At 35.9% G+C, this 23,280-nt stretch overlaps 3 protein-coding genes across 3 annotated transcripts; 2 read left to right on the plus strand and 1 right to left on the minus strand.

Moving 5' to 3' along the window:
- The first annotated feature begins 1,152 nt into the window (after positions 1 to 1,152).
- cgref1 (cell growth regulator with EF-hand domain 1) lies at positions 1,153 to 6,720 on the plus strand. Its single transcript, XM_041994935.1, has 6 exons — positions 1,153 to 1,539; positions 2,948 to 3,053; positions 3,376 to 3,450; positions 4,681 to 4,754; positions 5,158 to 5,282; positions 5,431 to 6,720. The coding sequence occupies exons 1-6, from the start codon at positions 1,506 to 1,508 to the stop codon at positions 5,815 to 5,817; spliced, it is 801 nt and encodes a 266-aa protein (XP_041850869.1). The 5' UTR covers positions 1,153 to 1,505; the 3' UTR covers positions 5,818 to 6,720.
- Positions 6,721 to 6,993: 273 nt separating this feature from the next.
- On the plus strand, positions 6,994 to 11,498 carry efcab2 (EF-hand calcium binding domain 2). Its single transcript, XM_041974744.1, has 7 exons — positions 6,994 to 7,039; positions 7,203 to 7,278; positions 7,498 to 7,570; positions 8,158 to 8,234; positions 10,166 to 10,208; positions 10,422 to 10,488; positions 10,625 to 11,498. The coding sequence occupies exons 1-7, from the start codon at positions 7,015 to 7,017 to the stop codon at positions 10,741 to 10,743; spliced, it is 480 nt and encodes a 159-aa protein (XP_041830678.1). The 5' UTR covers positions 6,994 to 7,014; the 3' UTR covers positions 10,744 to 11,498.
- Positions 11,499 to 11,511: 13 nt separating this feature from the next.
- Positions 11,512 to 22,297, minus strand: adpgk2 (ADP-dependent glucokinase 2). The gene is made up of 7 exons (XM_041974508.1): positions 21,976 to 22,297; positions 20,237 to 20,396; positions 17,712 to 17,902; positions 17,446 to 17,542; positions 17,194 to 17,330; positions 15,041 to 15,177; positions 11,512 to 14,455 (listed from the first exon to the last, which is right to left on the minus strand). Exons 1-7 carry the CDS (start codon positions 22,280 to 22,282, stop codon positions 13,892 to 13,894), a joined length of 1,593 nt encoding a protein of 530 aa, XP_041830442.1. The 5' UTR covers positions 22,283 to 22,297; the 3' UTR covers positions 11,512 to 13,891.
- Positions 22,298 to 23,280: the final 983 nt, after the last annotated feature.

The raw sequence follows: 23,280 nt of genomic DNA on the forward strand, positions 1-23,280 counted from the left end.
GGTGGAAGCTTTGCGTCAACTAAACAAACAGCCATTTAGTGTTATTCTGTGTAGTATAAATAGTTTCTTGAACTTCTAGTCTCTTAAAATTACATCGCTTAGCTTGTAATGTTTTGAATATCTGCGGCTCTTTGGATAAAAGACTTGGAGAGATAGGGGAATGATATGATATAGCTAATAACTTGTAACTTGCTTTTGATTTTACTAAGGTCAGCCATGAAGAAAAAACTAAATAAAGCCCACAAAACATATATTTGAGTTTTAGACTCTTAATAATTATTGCACGAGACAAAATGCACTTTTATATAAGTTTAAACTTATGATACAATTTTTAATCTTGTCGCTGTCCTTAATCCTTTTGTGAATTGTTAAATTCTAACTTGATGCTTTGCGATGATCCATTCAAATATAAATGTTACAGCGACATCTTGTGGTCAAATACTGCCATTGCGCATGCAGGCTACATCTTCCCTTTTGCTTGTTTTGTGTGCGTTTATCACATATCCATTGTTTATTTCTTTGTGTCTGTGTATGTGCAGATGTGGACATGTGCCTATGAATATCTCAAGCAAAATTCCTGAGACAGCTGCACCTCATCATCTCATCAGTCTGGCAGTATATATATATATATACTACTTAGCATATGTTAATGTTACGATCAATGCTATAACCTTAGTTTACTTAGCTTGCTCCTCTAATTAAACAATATCACGTATGTGTTTTGATTTCTAATAACATTGTTAGCCTATTTATTGTTGTTGCTTCTTATTATCTTACCTTATATTTATTTCAATATAATTACCCCATATGAATCAATAAAGTAGGCCTGTTTCTGATTCTGTATAAATTAAACTTTTCCGTTTACTTTTGGGTTCTGTAGTCAGGTATGGCACCTATCATGTAATAAGCACACGTAAAGATACTCCATGACAGTATAACGAAGTGATAGCAGATTAAGATGTGATTAGTTTTATGGGAAAATAACAGAGTAGCCAAATTCTCTTGTATAATTTCATTGCTGCACCAATTAAACTAAATGACATGAAATAAATTCGCAACGAAAAGATGTCACATCAAATAATGGGGAATCACTGTCCCTCCCATCCTGTAGACTGCAGTTGACGGAGACGGGGTGTGAGGTTACTCCACCCGCTCCACTGGAAAACGATTACAGCTGAAGACGTGGCGGAAAAACCGGAGCGTGGACAAAAAAAAAAAAAAAAAAAAAAAAGAGAGAGAGAGAGAGAGAGAGAGAGAGAGAGAGAGAGAGAGAGAGAGAGAGAGAGAGAGAGAACTTGCGCAAATTCGTTGACACGACAACAGTTCTGTTTCTCCACGTGGACCCTGTCATTGACCCAAACACACTCCGGTTTCCGTCTTCTCGGCAGCCTGGGGACGCGCGTGCAGCCGCCGTTGCGCAGTGCAGACTGGGAGGGAAGCGCGAGCAGGGCAGTACGGGACAGAGGTATTTACAGATGTGAACCCCTAACCTGCCGGGATCTACTATGTTTACTGTCCACACGCTAACTATGCAGACAGGTAGGTTCACAGTTCCTGCGAGAACATATTATAGCTTGTTTTCATTAGCCGTTGAGCTGCTGCACTGAGCGTGATACTTCAGCTTGTTCATTTCATTTACAGTTTATTAAAGGCGAAGCTAACTACGAAACCAGGCAGCTTCACAAATGGCAATATTTAGAAAACTCGTCTCGACAGAATTTTGATGTTAATCATAAGGTTTAATCAGAAACCACCAGTTTCTGTTATAAAGTAACTGCAGTAAGCCGTGCGCTGTGAGAGCCTAGCATCGTTGCTAGCGTACATGAGGTGGTTAACCAGGTTTATTCATTTAAAGGCTAAGCAAACAAACACGTCGGTATAAACGGGCTGCAGATGGACAGATTTATTTATCAACGGGGACAGCAGAGGGAAGTTGTATTGAGCTATAAATACGTTATTTTCGCTTGTAGTTTTTTCTTTTTCTTTTTTTTTATTGTTAATATTTTGCCATCTGTTTTAATGGGATGTAGACTTTGCAGAGACTATTTTCTGTTTGTGAAATATCAGAAAGTCTTGTACATCACCATTGTAATGATCCTGCCATTAATTACTTATAAATATGATCTAAATTTAATACGCAAACAATTAAATCTTCAGACATCAGTTCTGTGCATTGCAAAAAGTCAGAGTTCTTATTCAGTGTGATGTTACTTGAGTGAAACTTGAGGATGGCCTCTACAGGTTTAAAGCAGAGGTGGTCCTGCATAGGGTCCAATCTGACCGGCATGATGGATTTGGTAAATATGAAAATAACATAGAAGATATTGACTGTAATTGTTTATTAGCTATAGCAGAGTCCCAGGTCTGCTTCACTGCTTAGTAAATTGAGGAGTTAAAGTTTAACAGCTGCTTCTGTTGTGGTTTTCACCGACGTGGAAGCAACAGACCAAAGCAGCACGATTATTAAACTGTCACAGAAATGCTACACTTACACTTAGCAAAAAGACCAAACATAAAAACTTAGTTATTTTATAAATAAAAATTTATAAAATAAATATATATTATAAATATATTATTAAAATAAAATATATTTTTATAAATGTGTATATATATTTGTATAACATAGCACATATTACATATTAAATTAAATAAAAATAAAAAAAAATATAAGTAAATAAAATGTATAACTGAGGCAAAATATTGTTGAAGCTGTACTTATTTTTCTTAAGAAATTTCAGACTGTTCATAATGTTTTCTAAAAGGATAGTTTATTAAATGTAAACATCTTTATAATAGCAAAGGGACTATTAATAGGTTGTTTATAGGTTATTATGCTGTGATTTTACTATTCAGCATACTGGAGATCAGATTGTGCTAAATGTGGCCCCTGAACAAAAATTAGTTTAACGTCCCTGATGTAAATTACAGCATGGTTGTATAATTTCAGGTGTGCTCATGGAGTCTCATGTGTACCACCTGGTCCCATGTGTTCTGTCGCTGTCCCTATTCATACATCTGTGCCTGGCAGCACCAGGGCTACCTGGATCAAATAGGTAAGTTTAACGTTCTCCTCTTGCTACTTAAAGCAACCATAAACAATTTTATTTGTTCAAGCGAATACTTGAAAGACACTTTGCAAAATAAAAATAAAATCATTAATATATTATTATTTCCACAAGAACTTTATTTTTACATAAACAAATGGATGCTATGTTAGAATGACCAAGATTAATATAGCTGTATGCTTCAATCAGACCTCTTTCATAATGTGGCAAAGACAGAGACATATTGAACAGACAAATCAAACTAAAACATTATTTAATAAAATCGAAAAAAGACAGATCTATTCAAGTTTTTTATTTCTTTGACCTACAGAGTGGACTCAATGGACGGCCATCCTCCTCCTCCAGCTCTACCCAATCCCTTTGGCTCTGGAGAAGAGGAGCGCGGGTGAGTGGCTCTCGTTGGATGTACAGCTCAGCTATTGCACATCCAACACTCTGAATTAGATTTTCATTGCTATCTTTAAAATCCAGCTTAAAATTTGAGTATTTCAGAAACTGATATGTCAAAGTGCTTTTCAACTTGGTCTGTTGTCATACTCTGTGGACTTTGGTTGCTCTGTTGTACAAATGATGTATCCAAAATCATACAAAGATAAGATTAGCAATAACTCTGCTTTGTTACAGTTACTAAACATATGGACATAATTACACTTACTGCAAAGAGTTTACCAGCTTACATCTCCCTTATTTAACTATAGTATCATTTACTCACCTGTATTAAAATCACACTTTCTGTTTATTTATAAACCAAAATAAGCGACATAGCCACCTTGTGAACTTCCTGTAGTGTTATAGAATAGTTCTGTGAAAATGTGGCTGCGGTGGCTGATAAGATTAATGGATATGTACAATACTCTGTCATTTTATGAGCTGAAGTCTACTGAATGTAAGATAAGACAAATGTTGTAAAGCAGATGGTGTTTACAATTATTCGCAGCAGGCTGGTGTGCACTTTGAATTGACACAGAGGGCATTTATGGACACAAAGATGTTCTATTTTAAGAGGATGATTTAAGTATTTAGACTGATGTTACTGCCAAAAACATCGCATTATTTATAGAAAGTACATAAAGATGTTTGGGCAAGTTATAGCTTACAGAAAAATAATGCACATCAAGGGTTAGAGTGAGGTTATAACTACTGAGGTAGACTTAAGGGTATGAAAACAGCAAAACTGTGTGTGGATTCTCTTTTATTTTGATTTTTCAACCATCGAGCATTCCTTAGGATCAGCAGGTCAATGCTATACACGATTAATCTGAGAAAGATGCAATGATCTGATTGAGGTAAGAAATAACATTAAATTTCCATTAGCAAATCAAAACTTTACAACACTGTCCATAAAAGTTACAAAAACAACTACCTCACACCACATACAAAAATTTCCATTTTACACCATTATTTTGTTGAAAATGTCTTTTTCTTTTGATATTTATCAATTTAATTTAATTTTCATAAAATATAAAGTAATATAAATGTAAAAAAAAGCAGTTTAAGAAATTTTAATCTAATTGTGTCCCTTTGTACTCTTTCATAAATATTTTAAATCCTTTATAAACTACTGTTGACCCCAATGTGTTTTTAAAAATGTACATTATGATGTGTTTATCCACAGAATGCTGCAGAGTTACATTCAATCCACCCTAAAGAACAACCAAGGAGGCCCAGAGATCAGTTCCTGGGAACAAGGTAAACATCCTACTGATGTCTTTGTGAGTTTGTATTAAAGATACAGATTTTCTTTTTCATTGATGACTTAGATTAGTTTTTGTGTTGTTTGGTTTCATCTAGTTTTTTTTGTACACACGAAAATAAAAAAATGGGAATATAGTAAAGATGCTTTTAGGCTTTGGAAACGTGGAACAAATTCATATGACAAAGTGCAAAGGAAATAAATTTAGTCAAAGTGATGTCATACATGACTTCTGTCAGAACCTTTCCCAAATACATAGCTGGAATATTTCAGTCAAATTAGATTCTAATTTGTTATTTGAATTTACTTTATTTTGGAAAAAAATTACCTAGCTTTTTGATTTTGGTCAAACATTATCTGTTGCAGCTGTCTGTAAAATTTAATTCTACTTTGTTTCAGAGGTGTTCCTCCTCTTTCATCTTTATGATTATGATCGTAGTGGGTTTTTGGATGGATTGGAGATGATGAAGCTGCTCTCTGAATATAACTCCCATCATGCACCTGGAGCGGAGGCCAGTGACCAGGTGAGCAGGAGTGAGAGTAGGTGTCTGTATATGTGCTTGAAGTGTAATAGTGCTTGATGTTGCATGTGGATACATTTGCACTTGTATATTTTTTAGCATTTTTATTTGACCTGATGTGCATGTGTCTTTATGTTGTTTTTTACTTTAGGTGGTGTCTATGGTAGATTTCTTACTCCAGACTCAGGATCTAAACCAGGATGGCCTTCTGGACCCTTCTGAGCTGCTCTCTCCATCATTAACTCACACAAAGGGCTCAAGCAACAGAAATGTCCCTTCTCAAGAGCAGGAGGTGGCAGTGAACGACAAGATGACAAACACAATTACTGAAGAGGAGAATGCAACAGCAGTGGAGTACAGATTGGATGAAGCTCATGAAGAGATTTTGCCTCCAGAGGAAGAAGGAGCACAACAGGAAGAAGAAGAACCTGTAAAGCAAGTAGATGAACGTAATGAACAACAAATCCCAGAAGCCCCTGCAGAAGAACAGGAGCCAGTCCACAATGTTCCTGTACATCAAGGACAACCAGAAATATAAATACACATACAGACACTTGAGAACGCACAACTCTACCATCCTGGACTCTTGGAAAACTGACTGTTGACTTCTAACTACAATACATGATAACTTCTTAATCTTCCCCAAAAATAGTTGTGCTGTGGATCTGAAAGTTGAGTGTCTGCTACTTCTAGTCTGGATTGCCAATCATGTAGAAGGCTGATAAAAAGTTATCAGCTCAGAATACTTCTGTCATTGCAATAAGATGTGCTTTCTCAGCTGTTCAAGAATGTCCTGCACTCAGTATGAGAATATTACATAACAGTAAAAGCCATCATTAGAACAGACTTTTCATTTTCATTACTTGAAATAACAAACAAACAAAATGTATTGCTTCAGTTGTATTTATTTATCATATTCTGGCATATCATGAATTGCTGGCCACAGGTATTTGTGTTGAACAGTGTGGAGTCATCACACAACCACACACTTTAGTTTCTGAATCATTGCATTGTTTTAATCTGTATAACTACTCTCATGAATATCCACCAGGTTGTCGCTGTCCAATTCCTAGCATGTTTTTGCCTTTAGCTATTATGCACAAGGATAACAAGTTTACTGTTGGATGTTTAAACTGATCTGATTTACAGTCAGCGCAGTGAAACCAGTTGTGCTAAGGCACACTGTTTGTGTGCCATACAAATAAATAATGTCTTCCTTCATATTCTAACACTATTGCAATTTCCTTTGGTTTAAGCTAAATTAATCTAAATAAGTAAGAGCCATTTGCCTCTTCAAAATGGTTGTCTTTATACATGAGGTCAGAAAAACCCACTGAAATAATTACATTATGTATTGATTTGAAATGTATTTAAATGATTAAAGTTATTTGAAAATTTTCTCTTAAAAAAAAAGAAATGCATTTGTAGAACTGGAACAAAAATAAAGCAAACTTTTTTTTTATCCATCTCCTTTTTCTTTCAGTCTGACTCTTGTGTTGGATTTAACAAAGTTCAGTTTAATAAACCACAAAAGATTAAGTACAATGTACTAAGAATTTATTTGCTGAAACAATAGTTTTTTATGATGAAATTTTGTAACGATGGAAGGGGCACAATAAAGAATAAATTGTAAAAAATAAAATAAATTTGGAAATATACGAAATAGAACGCAGTAGGTGTGTTCACAAGTTCAGGCAGTTGCTAGGCAACAGAACAACAACTTGGCTAAGCAAAGATGGCGGAGAACAACCAAGCTTCAGGTTAGTAGTTCCTTGATTTAGGCTCGTAACAGCTCCGTGGTACCTTCATAGTTTGTTTACTTATTTTTTAATGAGCACAATTAACAAGAATTTTGGTATTTAAAGCCTTCTTAATTTATTTATTTGTTTATTTTCTCTGTCCTATCACTCTGTTCTATTAAAGTTTCTGATATTCACAAAAAGATCACGGCAGCTTTTGAAGCATTTGACTACGAATCTAACAACACCGTGGACGTCCGGTAAGTAAAATGTTAAAATGCGCTGGCACGGAATAAAGGAGTACGTCGGTCTCAAAGTGCATTAAAAATATTCATTATTCTTGCAATATTACAGTAGTTTTTTGCTTTTTTGTTGTTGTTGTTGTTGTTGTTGTTAGAAAAAATAAATAAATAAATAAAATAAACAAAAACGTGAGATCAGTAAATCTTTTATGATTTGATGTGTTTGTTGTTTTCTAGAGAGATTGACACCATTATCTGTTCACTAGGCTGCTTCCCCTCTCAGACAGACCTACATGAGCTCATAGCTAAGGTCAGAACTGTGTTTATTTATATTTTGGTTTTATTCTGATAATCAACCACCAGAGGCTCACAAGTGTAGTTATTAAAATTACTTTACTGTATCATATTTATTTACAATAAGAAGTACACACACACACACACACACACACACACACTCACACACACACACACACACACACACACACACACACACATACACACATATACATATATATATATATATATATATATATAGATGATCTCCATATCCAGGATGGAATGGATCCTTCTTGGGAAAAGCAATGCACAGGCCTGCTTTCATAAGATTTGGAAGCATCTTTGCATCAAAACTAAGAAAGTGATGATCCATCCCCTGGTTGTGTGTGTGTGTGTGTGTGTGGTATATGTCTGTCTGTTTGTTATACTGTGTATGTGATCTAAAAGCCTGAATAAAAAAATTAAAACAACAAGAATTACATATAATGTCCAACTAATTTTTTTTATTCATTTATGTATTTATTTATTTTGTACTTTTATGGTTAGTGACATTGAAAGCATCAGTTTGATTAAAAAGTTCACATCATTTTGTGAGTAAATCCCAAATATTTTTTTAACTAGGTGGAAGAGGACCAATCAGGATATGTTCATTTGGAAAAGTTCCTCCCAGTCATGACCAAAGTGCTGATGGAGCAGAAGTAAGATAGTCCTGTTATTTACAGTGTTTGCTTATGACTATGTCAGTAGTTTTTTTTATGTTAAAGTGAATTCACAAAATTTTACAATAAATACACAGTGAAACATTGATTGACACATGTCAATGGTAGAAACATGTCCTATTTATAGGAAAATGCACACTACTTTTCTCTACCTAGTCTGAAACACCAGAAAAAGATGACAACACTAATCCTAAGAGTGTATTATGAGAACCTTATTAAATAAATGAAGATTTTTCTCCCCTTTTTTACAGCTTAGAAGATTTTTAACTTAATTGTTTTTTCAGTGTCTTCAGCTGCGATGTTGGCAGGTTTCTGCACATGAACAGCTCAAAGTAACTTTTTCCACAACACTTCTGTTAGATTCCAGACAGGACTTTAACACCAACACCAAAACAATAGCTTAATTCTTTATAGCCATTTTTTAAACATTACTTTTATCTGTTGGGCTGTTGTCTTGTTTAAAGTTGCACTTCCTTTTTTTTTTATCTAGATGACAGGTAGGTTTCTAGTAGGTTACTAGTGTGATTTATCATGAATGCTTCCTTCAATGATGGCAAATCATCCCTATCAAGAACAAGCTGTGTGATCTCCTTCAAAATAATAGACTGGAAGCTCTATTCCTTTGGAAGACTTCTTCTTATAGTCCTTACAGAGTGTAACATTATTGTTCAGTATTCTCCAGATAGGGGTAGGTAATTAGAAGTTATTGTTAGAACCCAATTCTTTTATTGGAAGCTCGAGAACAAAAAGACAAGAGAGGATCTCTTAATATTTCAGCAAAGATTTCTTCTAATTCAGGTCACAGGCAAAGCAATGCAGCGCTGGGCTCAGAGGACTGGTCATACTGCTACGCCCCGAACACTGGATGTGATCATATTTTATCTTCTTGGGCCGGGAGGCTGCCTTGTACAATGGGGGGGCTTGATAATTGGTCAGTTATCATAGACATGAGCAGGTCACCCACTGCTCACGCAGTAGATTAGGATGTGCTGTTCAATGTGCGTGAATGTTGAATTTAGGCGTGTATCTAATGCAACAGACCTGGCTGATAACTGATGATTCTCAATCACATCTGGTTCTTGCTTACGTCATTCTATGTATAGCTAGCTGATGGTTTGTAGTTACATCACAGTCAGTCACCATGTGCTGGATGTTCTTAGCTGAAGGAGATGGAGCCAGATGAGTTCTATTAAAACACAAGTTACAAACATTCGTATCTGAGCTAAAACAGTTCAGAATGTGTCCAACTATTACATTATCGTGGGTTACAGACTATTACATATCTTTTGGTCTATCAGTCCTGAGGAGGTTAACAACTACTAAATGAATTCTATTTGTACACAAGCTTCTCTAAGTTGGTGAAAATCAAGTGCTTTATAAATGATTTTACAACCTTTTCAGCCCGATGAGCATCAACAAAGGCTGTCAAAAGTCTCCCTTTAAGTAAAACTAATCGCACAAACTTGATTGTCAGTGTCATTTCATATTTAAATTAGTTCCAAAAACCTGTCCTGTTTTTTTTATTTTATTTTTTTTTAAACAACTAACAGAGTAGATAATGTATAATTTCTTGTCAATATACTATTTTGTTCAATCTGTTTTAAAGTTCCAATATTTAACATTAACGGAAGAAAATTATAAACTATAGTATTCATAATTGTGATTTCATTAATGTAGAATTGCATAAGAATCATTAGTGTTTTTTGGGGGGGATACCTTAAAACATTTTCCCCATGTTTCACCACTTCCATTGGACTGATTGATCGGACTGCATGTTGTCCACCTGTAAATACCCCGTCTTTACTTAAAAATCTTATAAACCTCATATTAGACAAGCAGAATATAGTCTATGGTATGGCTTAGATATCACAAAGTGTAGTTCAGTCTAAAATAATACATTTATCTGTTAGGTTTCCTCCCATCCCTGAGGATCGTCTGCTTCAGGCCTTTCTGGTGAGAGCACCTACTATTTTCCTAATATTTTTCAATGTGGCTGTTAAAAATCTCTAAACTAGGAAACTGGTAACTATACAGATCTTATGTCTCCTTAGCATGAGAAACTGTAAAGCAAACAAAGTATCCACTGTGTACACAATGCTGTCAAGAAATTGACACTAATGTCAAGAGTTTCTGATAACCGTAAAGGTGTTGTCTTTGTGTTTCCAGGTTCTGGACAAGGAAAATAAAGGATACCTGGAGGCTGAAGAGCTGACGAAGTACATGACACAAGAAGGTAAAGCAGAGGTGCTAGGACCGGAAGAATCAGATGATGAAAATCAGATGCTCTCATTTCATATTTTGGCATGCCAACAGTTTTCCTCAACCTTTCCTGTATAAAATATACTTTTTCATGGTTGTGTTTAACCCAGGTGAGCCTTTCACTCAGGAGGAGATGGACGAGATGCTGATAGCACTCACTGATCATGTGAGCAACCGAATCTATTACAAAGAGATATTCAGCCAACTAACCCTTGACGTCAACATGTAGGCAATGTCAGCGTCCGTCAGCATAACCTCTGACATCACAAAGGCAATTTTTGTGTTTGTGAAAAATGGTCCTAAAAAATACATTTACATAGCTAAACAGCTGTTTTGCAGGTTTGGAAATGTGCTTTCATACTTGAAAAGAAAGTTGTATTTAAGGATAGCTTTTTGCAATCCCAAACCCAGAAAGTGGTCTAACAAAAGATGATAATGAAACATGCTGGGCCTTAAAATAATACAGGCTCCTTGCAATCTCAGCATTTGACTTGCAGTATGTGGAATTTTGTAGGCTTGTTTTACAAGGAAAATGCCCAGTTTTAATCCTGTGTACTAAAGATATATACTGTGCAGATGCATGCAGCAGTAACAGATTAAGATCTTTATGAGATTTCAAATAATTTGTTAGAAGCCCACTTAAGCTGCAGACACAAGCATGCGACTGCAAAACTTCAAAGTTCAAAGTTATCTGACATTTACTAACAGCATGAGTGGATGCAGCCCACAAATAAAGTTGGTCAATTTAATAATATAAAAAAAAAAGAAAAAGAAAAAGAAAAGCTCCATATGAAATGACATACAATGAGGAACATGCATTGGTGTGTTATTTTGTGAAAAAGAAGTTGTGATGTTTGATACATTGCCTGGAAATTTAGCTTTATATCCAGCGAAACATCTTATATTTTGATATATTATTTAAAATGCAGTTTGTAAAGTTATAAATATTGATAACAACTGACTCCCTGTAAAATAAATAAAAAAAAAAACAAAGCAATGAACAGCATAGAATTTAATCTCAGATGATTCTGTACTGATTCAACATGCATGAAAAGTTAAAACATCTTTAATCATGAATGATACAACTTATCAGTTTAGATAAGCGCTGGTGGCAAACTCAAGCAGTTCCCTCAATGAGCATGAATACATGCTACAGCATGATTGAAGTCCACAGTAAAACATTTAAAACCCTTTTAACATCGAATCACTGTTTAAGACAAAGCAAGAAACAAACAATAGTGATAGAAAAAGTCTGTATTAAACATTTTTCACTATAGACCCACAGTAAAAACAGAATAAGGCTCATTTACCTTCAACATCACCAAATAGCATCAAGTCTGTAAAGTCTCAATACAGAGAGAAAAATAGATTTAAAGGGATTTCCACACACAAATGGAAGATTTTTTTTTCTTGACCTTACTTTGCAACAAAATCTGCATGTTTCTTGTTAAAGAGGGCTTTCTCTTTGACATGCTGAGTTTAACCCCTACCCCTGCCTAATATTACATGTTATATTAACATAATTCATTTTTTCGTGGAATGCTTTTTTTGTACATAGTGAGGAAAGAAAACAGGAGTTGGCATTATTCCCTGCTAAGTCCAGTTGCATTAGTAATTACAAATTTGAATCAAACAGGTTAAACAATGAAAAGTATTATGATGGTTATCTAGGCACTGGGCCCTTCTTTTACCTACAGAAATCAATACTTTCAGAAAAAACAGAGCCAAACATACCAGGTATGATTTAAGCATCTGTGTAAAATATGAAGGGGCATCCAGCTGAGTCATACTTTAAGCTGAGTGCTGACATATCTGGCTTCTAATCCTACTGCAAAGGAGACAAGAACTAAATATTGAAAATATCATTAGCAAGTGGTCCGCTTCTACACAAAGTAACACCATGGCTTCAAGTACAGATGACAATGCCTTGTTGATAAACTGAAGAGGAGCTCTTGTTCCACTGAATCCAGCCAAATAATGTGAGATGCACATGTCAGTAATTTTTCTCTAACTGCAGCGATGTCTGTGGCAGTCCATACTGGTTATTTGGTCCCTAAACAGTCATTTACTGAAATGATGATGAAAGAACACATAGGGAATATAAAAATATGACAAATAAACAGTGAAGCTGGAGAAGGTGATGGAAAAATGGAAGGACAAACAAAAAGAGCACAGATAGAGAGGAAAATGTTGACATCATAGCCTGCTACCAACAGTGATCTCTTAACATTGTTTTTGCATAATTGCACTGCAACTGGACCACAGAAGAATGACAATCCAAACAAAAAAAAACAACAACAAAAAAAAACAAAACACCCAAATCATTATGCACACGTTTCACATTCACTGGGAAGAACGGGAGATTTCCACTGTAAATTTTTCTTTGCCTTAGGGAATGAGACAGAAGAGGCAAGAGGCAGGATAGCTTTTCAAATGAATGGTTCAGATCAGACACGTTTTTAAACCAAAGCTTGGCTTATGTGAAAATGATTTTACTCAAAGGCAAGTGAGGTCAAAGGGTTGTTTAACACCTGATAAACGTGCTGCCAACTAACAGAAGATTCAGACATTTCTGAATCTCCTGAAAATACTGGCTGCATAGCTGCATCCCAGGTTAAAATAATCATTTATCCTGCAGAAGAAATTGTGCAACTTAATACCATTACACAGACTACCCAGGGTGGTGCTATAAAAACAACCTGGGGTCTGTATCTGATGTCATCCAAACCTCAGCCATCTTTATCTCATCCTGACTCAGGCTCAAGTTTTTAAGGCCTCAGAAGTAGAAAGGGATAAGCCATTAATATCAGAGGAGTCAGATGATTGGCTACAGTGGCTTTGCAGGGTCTGTTGAATTTGGATCTTTTGAATCTGGATATTTTGACTCTAAAAAAAGTCAACGTGAAAACAAAAAGGAAAAGAAACTGAAAAAGACTTTGTGAATACTAATTACTATATTTACACAATGCAGACGTAACAGGGACTAAGTATTATTGTTCTGAACCTGTTATAACCCATACTAACCATCAACTGAATATGAATGGCATAAAATCTGGTTTGGATAGAAATTAAATAGAAAATTTGGTGGTTGCATTCATTGATTGCATCCTTCAAAAATCAAAACAGAGTTTCTATCTATATATTTAAAATTTGGTGGCATATCCTTAAGACCTACCACCGTTTTCTATCATCTGACTCTTCTAGCAATGACCTTCTCATCAATCTGGGCCATGAGCTGCGAAGGTGATAGCATTAGCTTGGTACCTGTTTCAGTACCTCACAGCTAAAGTGCATCACACCTAGATCAAGTTTAGTTACACTGATTGCCAACATCAAGTTAGCCCTGCATACACTCAAAGGCCATCTAGTGTCCCTTTTTAAATCTGCAGCACCAGGCCAGCAGCTGACACGTTATCTCCTCCACCTGCAGTTTGGTACACCTCAGTACACACCAACACCGGAGCCACACAGATCTCATAATCCTCTTCATACCAGCAGCTGACAGGTCTGCTCTCCTGCAGAAGCATGCGCTGGCTTCCCGCCCGCAGGCTAACAGAGAAGGAGTCGTCCATGAGGAGCCTCGCCTTGCTGGGGTCAATGTCATTTGAGCCGCAGACGTGACGATTAGCTGTGAGCGATGCTTTGGCCGTGGCTGACATGGTGTTCTTCCACTGAGAGCCACGTGTAACAATCATGGCTTGAAAGGCCAGTGTGTGAACATGGAGGCGGGTCAGTGGCTTACCCTTTGTTTCAGCACCGTTTGTGTCACTGTCTGCAGCGGCATCCTTATTGCGCTGGTTCAAAATGCGATAAACTTCTCGCATCTGGTCGAGGACAGTAGCTACACGAGGGCTTGGGTCTGACAGCACTGTGATGTTGGAGCCTTTGAGCAAGCTGAGTAAATTAGGAAGTTCCTGTTCATTCATCCCTAAAGAGTCTGCCTGTGAAAAAATTAGGATGAATATGAAAGGTCAAACTGCATTCAGCAATTATGCTACTGCATTTATTCTTTCTTTAAAACAACATTTTTTTACTGGCATTACTGATTGGGGATAAATTGAAATAAATCACTGTTGAAATAAATATAATACAACTTGTTTTGGATCTTGTTAAATTTGTACTAAACAGCATTGATGATGGACACAGTGAGAGTATTTGGTGGTTAATAATTATTAACTTTAACTATTAGCAAAACATTTTCACATCTACAGTGTTGTATGTTTTTTTTTGTGCATATGTGAGAAAACAAATACAGGAGCAGCCATGCAGTGTTTGTATGCAAATAGAGGAAGGATAATCCTAGTAGTAAGACTGTTTAGTTTACAAATATATTCAAAAAAATTTACCTAAGCAAATCTAATTTCCCTGGTTGTACCGTGACCTTTTCACCAAAGTGTCTCGTCTCATTTCTACACAAACTTCTTTCATATGTTCATTTAACTCTGATCTAAGTGAATTTTATAATTATGATTTCATTCAATAATAACAATAAATCATAATTAATTCAAATACTCAGTCATACATACATGTGGGATAACATAGTGGAGAAGGTCTTCCATTATACTCTCTTCTACAAAACTCGCCATCTCGAAATGGATTCCAATCTGAGGAGTTGAAGACAACAGCAGGTCTGCCAGGTGGGAGAGGAGAGCCTCTCGCTCGCCTGCAATACAGGACAAAAGTGGAAGATGGTCAGACAAAAGCTTAAGATCAAAGAAAGAAAGATGCATAAATGTAAAGAGAACAAAAAAATGAAGAAGAAGGGTTGAAAAGATGTGGCACTATGTGCTGTAGTAGAGATTAATTTATCAGGACAGGGCAGGAATAAGTAAAAAAAAAAAAAAAAAGGAAAGGAAAACAGAAGCACTGTCACATGAAAGATCAGTGGTCTGCTGTCAGTTTTAAGAGTAATTGTATTAAGATTTGTTTTCCTTGTCTTTGACCTTCTGTATCGAATAAAATTTCAATTATTGCTTTGAAACATTCAACTGTCATGGGCTTGGCAGTGTCTGGTGGTGGCAAAGTTCACCACTTCCTTTCCAGCTTCATCATCTTAATTCTGATAATATTCTGCCTTAAACAACTGAAATAAGGAGTTTAAGTAAAATTATAGAAAAATACAAAAAAAAAACAAACAAAAAACAGGAACTCCTGCTCTAGGGTGGATATACGAGTGTACAATGACAAAAAACATAAAAAAATATTAAGGCTAAATATTCCATGCTTGGCCTTTAAATGGGACTCAAAATCACCCCCTTTAAATTCATAAGCACAAAGATTTCTTTTAAATAAACGGCCTCAAGACAATATTGAAAAGTGTGGTTACATAACTGTTATTGAGCGTACAACCCACTGAAGGAGTATTGCAGTCTTTCTGTACTTGCTATTGACTTTACATAACAGATGGATGTAGTCATGTGGTGTCAGATGTGAAGCCGATGCACTAGTGTCGAACAGTTTAACATCACAAACGGCTCACAGTCATTTGTAAAATCTGGCAACATCTCCGACTACATTATTCTTTTGCTAAAAAGCACCAACTTCTGTCAGAAAGTAGGTCAAAACGTTTTACCACATTATGGTATTATTAGATAGTTAATTAATAATTAATTAATGCCAATAATTATTTTATTGCACAGTTTTTTCTAAGTCTGTTGCTCCCAAGCTCTGAATACACATACAGACAAACAATGGTTTTAATGGGGGGGTACTGGCTCGGGATGGCCATTGTCATGTGTCAGCCATTAAGAGCATTTGCGGTGAGCTGTAATCAGATGAACCGGTGTTGTGTAGAGGTCTGTTCTTCCTCTGTCTCCGTTAAATCTCTGCTCCATCCGCATGTGAAAAGAAGAGCGCGCTCACTGAAAACTCATTTGCGACATACTGCACTCGTTTCACAGGAATTACAACAGAAAGTGTAAAGGGTAATGTTTCTCCTCATACAGCATTTAGTTTTATTTTACTTTTCTGTAAGGCTCTTCATTACAACATATGAATCTCTGCATTTGCATTTTTTTTATTCATACTTGTAAAAAAGGCAACAAGACGTCTGTATGAATCTTAGGCTGTGTGATCCTGCCTTCCTTCTAAATTCCTGCTGATGACTTGTCTTTTAACAAATAAAATCCTGAATTTTTTTACCCTTCTTTGTCATTGATGCTATTACAATAATGGTAAAGTTTACAAGAAAAATTTTATTACAACTGTGTAAAGAGAAAAACTGTCATTAAAAAGCAGCTTATTTGTTTCAAGTGTTTGAAAACCAAAAGTTCTGAACTTTTTTTAATATAGCAGTACATTTAAAATGAAAGTGTCCAATATACTATTTTTTTATTAATTATTGAATGTTGCTTGTAACAATGTGATTAACTGCAGAAAATCATGCAATTAATCACAATTAAAAATATGAATGGTTGCCCAGCAGGACTAATAACAAAATGGCTAAGACAGAGATCACTGGATATCTAAATTAAAGCTTGAAAGTATTAGCTCACAAACCAGTTAGTGATGTCACAGACTGTGCAAAAAAATCTGCATCAGTTTCTTCTACAAACTCGATAATAGATGAGCTACGACAACCAAACATGAGTTTAAGGTATTACACACTTGTTAATAAATGGAACAAGAAATATCTATTACAAAGAGTTACATCAGTAAACCTACATCTCTTTTTTCTGACCTGACTTGAAGGGGAAGTTGTCCATCATTTGCAGCCCCCCCACCACTAGCAGATCTGGTTTGAAGTCTTTGAGTTTCTCTGCAAACTCATCCATGGAGGCCAAGTAGGGGTTATGATAGTCACTGTGGATTATATATCTGCACAGCACAAACACATGCAAAGACTAACAAATTCAATTCCAAAGCTGAAGATTTTGTTGTATTTTTATTTATTTATTTATTGACAAAAAAAACAAACATTTTATTTACATACCTGTTGGCTCTCCGTGAGGTATAGTGCCCCCAGCTGGCACCAGATGAATACTCTAGGATCAAATGAATGTCTTGCTCCTCTATCACTTCACCAGCCACTGGAAAGAAATGACAGGGGAAATAAAAAATAATGGAAAAGGATAGAGTACAAAAAGAACAGCATGCAAATATTCAGAAGCATCAGGAGGTGATTTTCAATATAAATAAATAAATAAATGATGATATAAATACAAAATGAATGGTGTGCCAGTGGATGCTTGTGTGTACCTGTAATGTGCTGGGATAGAACATCTGTAAAATCAGCACTAAAACTTCCCCCTAGCAACACGTCACATCCCTCAGTTGCCATGCGACCAGCCATTACTGGAGCATTGCCACCTATAGACCATCTGTTTCCAGGTAAGTCGCGGGCGCCCTCAACCAGCTCACTAAAGAGGGTGTCGTTAGACATAAAACGTCTGAATGGGTAAGAAAAAAAATGTTAGCACATTAGAAGAAAAACTTTGAAGTAGCTGCAACATCACCTTCTCATTGTTGTTTAAGTCATAGCTTTTATTTTTAAACCAGTTTAAATTGTGTCTATAATGTGTTTTCTATGCAAAACAAACCATTAAGTCGATATGACCTGAGTGGCATATGTGTAGTTTTACCTTTCAAATCTGGAGTGACACAAATATTTGGCAACATTTTCAAAACCCTGTAATACTGACAAACATGAGTCAGTCAAGGTTTAACTTCTAAAAAGGGTTTTTATTTAATGCTTCTCCTTCTGCAGAGGCTGGGAAATATGAACTTTTTTGGACAGTTTTAAGTTTGTAAGGACATGTCTTATCCCTCATAGATCCACGGAAAGCCTCCAATATACTAACCTGTCTAAGCTTGTTAGGTAAATGCATGTTTGCAATTATATAGAGATTAACAGGTTGAAAAAAAGAGGTAATTAGATATAAAATCAGATAAGGCAGAGAGAAATATATATACAAAGAAGAGAGGTGTTTGGCAAGAAAAAAAGAAGAGAAAATGATGTAACTCACTGAAGGAAGCTGTAGAAAGAAAACAGGATGTGGTGCCAAGCTGATAAATTTTATATGTGTGTGTGTGATACAGGATGCATCTAGTATATCTGCTTACTTCCATGACTCCCAAATGACTAAACAGTATAATCCTCTGCTAAAGACTGAAATATTTCTGGTTTAACTGACCCGACCTGTTGCTCTGTAGGCTAAAAGATAATCCCTCACAAAGAAAATTAACATAGGGTGTGTTGTGTGCTTTTACTTTTCCAGTAATCACGCAACCACAGCACCGAAGGGCTGAAAGAACAGCCTATGTACTGTGTCATAAAATAACTGGCACACTATTTTTTGTTCATTCTGAATACCAAAGTTTGCATGAAGAGCAGAACAGATCAACTCTTATTTATAGTATTTACAGTCAAGGCTATAAAGATGCAAGAGAAATGTCTGAATCTGCCTCTAAACAGATAATTGTGTTGTTCGGCCTCAGACATTCCCTCGCCTCCCCTTTTGGAGGATTTCTAAGCTTGTTGCCTTTAGTTATTTGTTCCATACAATGAACAATGACTAACAGACACCAGAACAGTTGGATTCTGTGATGATGGCAAACAGAATTGAATTTATCTGTATACAGTCATTTTTGTCATTAAGTACTACATGCTTAATTAGGAAATTTTATCATCTTCTTTCATGTAAACACCTGCAGTAAAAAGAATAGAAATATACAGACTAACCCAAGAAACTTCTAACCAAACTGAGGTCTAAAAAGAGAATGAGACTCCCAGAAATTGCTTGGAGGATAAAGTAGCATTAAGCCTGTTTAATGCCTGAAAACCTTCAGGAAGATTGAGCAGATTCTGGAGCAGCCATGCAGTGTTTGAGTAGTGACATGTGCAGAAATATGATGCTCACAGGAAGACATACCAAGTACTTTCTTAGTAGGGTTCTTTTTTTCTTTGTTTGCAAAAAAATTAAATAAATAAATAATAAAAAAAAAGGCAATAAAAAAAGTGGACTTGAAATATTAAAGAAATGTGTGATCATTACTTTTATTTTTAACCAGGTCATCTTTTACCAACTCAGCTGTTCATGGTGACAGTAATTTGATCATACTTCTGCATGTCACTGTAATATGTTGTGCTACGTACCAAACAACCACTATTTCTATTTGCAACACCCAAATCCAGCATGGACAGAGCAGATACTCCTCAACTCCTTGATTCCTTAACAGGAAAACTCAGACAAAAACGATAACACAAAGAGGACTCAAACATATATTTGTAAGAGCACCAGTTAATGTGAATTAATTGTGCAATCACAATTATTTGATCGTATTTCCATAATTGTCTTATTTACTTTAATGAAAACCGCTGGGTTAAACTGACAAATTTGACATATTTTTCACATCATTTTCCATTTAATATTTTAATTAATGAAGTTGATGCCCATTAAATGATGTCACCTCATTGTAAGCCTTATAATATATATAGCCATATAAGCCTCTGCTGTGGATATAAGCAGTTTTATTTTATTTTAAAAGATAGACGTATATAATGCTTTTGTTTGCTCTTGTTGTTCCTGCTGTAATAAGTTAAAAACATTAAGTGAATTGTTAAACTGGTAACAGTTTTATGGTATAATATTGGTAGAAAAATGAACAGGAATAATTAATTCATTAATCCAAATTATTCATATAATAATTCTCTATTAAAATGTCAGAAACAGAATCAGCCTTAATTACAACACATGTGGCATTCTTCATTAAATATCACTTACTCTGCAGCAGCTCCTGGTGCAAAGAAGTAAGCAAAGCTCTGAGCCAGCTGGTCAGCATTTTCAAGATAGTCATGATGCACAGGCTGGTCTGTGTGAGAAATACCTATCTTTTTCAGGAAAGACACACCATCCACTATTAAGTCAACACAGCCCCCGAAACCTGTAGAGGGAGAAAAGTGACAAAATGAGAAACACAATTATGCCACAAAACCATTGTATAACTAAATATAATATACAATCAAATGATCGCACACAGATGTAGCATCAGACCTCTGCCAAAAATGACACGTTACAAGTTTGAGCAGTAGCCAACATGTTGGATGACAACACCTGATAACGTGATTGTAATAGCAAGCTGTTAAAAGAAGCCAAGAGGCAAAGGCTTGGAGGAGAGTTTACATTAATTTCAATTAATTAATTAAGTCTGAAGATCTTTGTGCCTTTGGTTAAATATATGAACAGGCCAAACTTTATCAGTGTTTTTGTATTTAATTAAGTTCCATTTGAATCCAAATAGCAATGCATGTTACTAAATTCAAATCTGAATCATTGCCAGTAATTACAACATATCAAATTGTGTGTGTGTGTGTGTGTGTGTGTGTGAGAGAGAGAGAGAGAGAGAGAGAGAGAGAGAGAGAGAGAGAGAGAGAGAGAGAGAGAGACACTTAGGCTGCTGTTAACAGGGTAAAGGTTGGACAGGCAGTGATTTTTACTTTGAGCTTGTATCATAGTCTGATGGACAAGCTTTTAGGATACCTGTGCATAAACATTATGGACTTTAACTTCTTTTTTTTTTTAAACTGCATTGATAATGGAGAGTGCATCTCAACTTCTTTCACTATCTAAACAGTGCTAGTACGTTTCTGCACTTGCCACACTATTACATTTTATCCACTTTTTCTAATATTAACCCATCATGTCTCCATTTCTACGAAGATGTGTTTAGACCTCATCAGCTCAGAAACAGCAGACCTGATGACAGCAACACTGATGCTCCGTCCGTGTGGTTCACCAAGGATCGCTGCTCAGAACAAACTGTTCCATAACCTGATCTGGACTCAGATCTGATGACTTTACATTCACGGAACCCTCCCTCTTTGGCCTTATCCTTAGATCGCATATCCTATATCTTTCTGCACTGTACCATGCTGAGTTTGGCTCCAGCATCTAACAGCTAAGATCACAAGCTTTTAATTATTTTTATTTTATTTTTTGGTCAATGTCAAGCATTCCCTTAGAAATAATTTCCAACTTGCCTGTATATATCGATCGTAATTTTCAGACAAATAAACTTTCCTTTGTATTTGGAGAGTTTACGTTAGCTTTAAATAGCATTTTGTTTTTTAATGTTTTTAATTTAACTTGTTAATGCTTCATCTGCACCCCACTGTAATGCTTTTAATGTTTTACGTAAAGCACTTTTAATCGTTTTGTACATGAAATGTGCTATACAAATTAACTTGCCTTGTCTTTTTAAAAAATATGTTTAATAGCTCACTTAGCGTAAACATTAGCCAACTTACACAGTTAGCGATACACTTTAATTTTCAGATTTGATGCAGAATTGGACAATAAATTAACTTTGTCATTGATGTTAATGTTAAGTACCTTCCTTCAGAGTCAGCTACTTTGGATATCATTCTTTCACAATATAAAGATTATTAACCCCAAAATCGTACGTTAAGCCCCTAAAAATTTAGTTAGCCTTGCTTATGTTAGCTAGCACGTAACACACCTACCAATAGCCACTTTGGGTCTGGCGACGTTATTCACCCCGACTTTCCTTTCTGCCCGGAGCAGAGAAGACAGCACTAAGTCCAGCCGGTCATCTAGCACTGCATTCTGGGGTGAACGGAACCAGAATGCCAACAAAACTACAACCAATGACACAACAGACCCATACTTCATCCACGGAACCCTGCCTCCTTCCACCATTATTCTCTCCTGTTGGCCACGGTGGCTCTTGCAGAATGAACCTACACTTTCCGCCCTCTCTACCAGTGGAGAGCCGTCCCTTGGCGTGTTTGCTTGTTTAAGACAAATCATGTCCCGGATGTACTTTGGCTATGGGGTTACTGAAGAATGCCCGAGATTTTGAATAATCGAAAATAAAATAACTGGTCGTTTTTGGATTCTTATGAACGAATACATCAGACCAAGCCTCTCTTTAATTTAGACTTCTTTCCCCGTACCTATGTATGTATGTAGCGACACTAAGAAAACTGGCGTACGCCGTTGTTAAAAAGAAGCTGACCTTTTTAATTTGCAAGGGGAAGGACAATGTTTTGTTGACAAGAACACCTACCTGAGCAGGATGACATGGCATAAATCAGACTGTTGGCAAAATCATTTGTTGTTCAAGTTTGAGATTTTGGGCCATTTTGCTTCCATAATGACATCAGAAAAAGGTCAGGTTTGGCTTATAAAAAAAAAACAAACAAAAAAAAAACAACAAAACAAACAAAAAAAAAAACAAAACAAAAAAACAAACAAATAAAACTAAATATAAAGTCAGCTATTAAGCAATTAATAACTTATTCAAAGATCAAACATTTCAAAACTCCAGCTACTGGACGCATGGCTGGAAGTTTACAAACACATATGCAACTGTCCAATTTTACTTAGATTAGATTAGATTAAACTTTATTGATCCCACGGACCGGGAAATTCACTTATTACAGCAGCAAAGCAGAAAAAGTGAAAAAAGAAAGAATAAATGGATAAACTTAAGAATTAAATATAACACAAAAAAGATAAAAAACAGTAACAGTATAAGGTGACGGTATAAATGACTGTGTAAACAGTGTAAACAGACTACAACATGACAGCCTGATTCAGGTGTTACAGATTGTTGTAGAGTCTGACAGCAGTTGGGATGAAGGACCTGCGGAGCCTCTCTTTCTTACACCGTGGGTGTAACAGTCTGCTGCAGAAGGAGCTGCTCAGGGACCCCACAGTGTAATGTAGGGGGTGAGAGGTGTTGCTCATGATGGATGTCAGTTTGGCTAACATCCTTCTCTCCTCCACTTCCTCTACGGAGTCCA

Source organism: Melanotaenia boesemani, chromosome 1, assembly GCF_017639745.1.
Source record: "Melanotaenia boesemani isolate fMelBoe1 chromosome 1, fMelBoe1.pri, whole genome shotgun sequence".
NCBI lineage: Eukaryota > Metazoa > Chordata > Actinopteri > Atheriniformes > Melanotaeniidae > Melanotaenia > Melanotaenia boesemani.

Bases quoted from the DNA above. Each gene is read 5' to 3' on its own strand.
- adpgk2 (XM_041974508.1), bottom strand. From the start codon at position 22,282: ATGATTTGTCTTAAACAAGCAAACACGCCAAGGGACGGCTCTCCACTG. The intron at 17,331-17,445 runs GTATGTAAATAA...TGTGCTGTGCAG, and splicing joins ACCTCACGGAGAGCCAACAG to ATATATAATCCACAGTGACT. The intron at 15,178-17,193 runs GTCAGAAAAAAG...CCTGTATTGCAG, and splicing joins CAACTTCCCCTTCAAGTCAG to GCGAGCGAGAGGCTCTCCTC.
- efcab2 (XM_041974744.1), top strand. From the start codon at position 7,015: ATGGCGGAGAACAACCAAGCTTCAG. The intron at 7,571-8,157 runs GTCAGAACTGTG...TTTTTTAACTAG, and splicing joins TACATGAGCTCATAGCTAAG to GTGGAAGAGGACCAATCAGG. The intron at 10,489-10,624 runs GTAAAGCAGAGG...TGTTTAACCCAG, and splicing joins GAAGTACATGACACAAGAAG to GTGAGCCTTTCACTCAGGAG.
- cgref1 (XM_041994935.1), top strand. From the start codon at position 1,506: ATGTTTACTGTCCACACGCTAACTATGCAGACAG. The intron at 3,054-3,375 runs GTAAGTTTAACG...TTTGACCTACAG, and splicing joins GGGCTACCTGGATCAAATAG to AGTGGACTCAATGGACGGCC. The intron at 3,451-4,680 runs GTGAGTGGCTCT...GTTTATCCACAG, and splicing joins TCTGGAGAAGAGGAGCGCGG to AATGCTGCAGAGTTACATTC.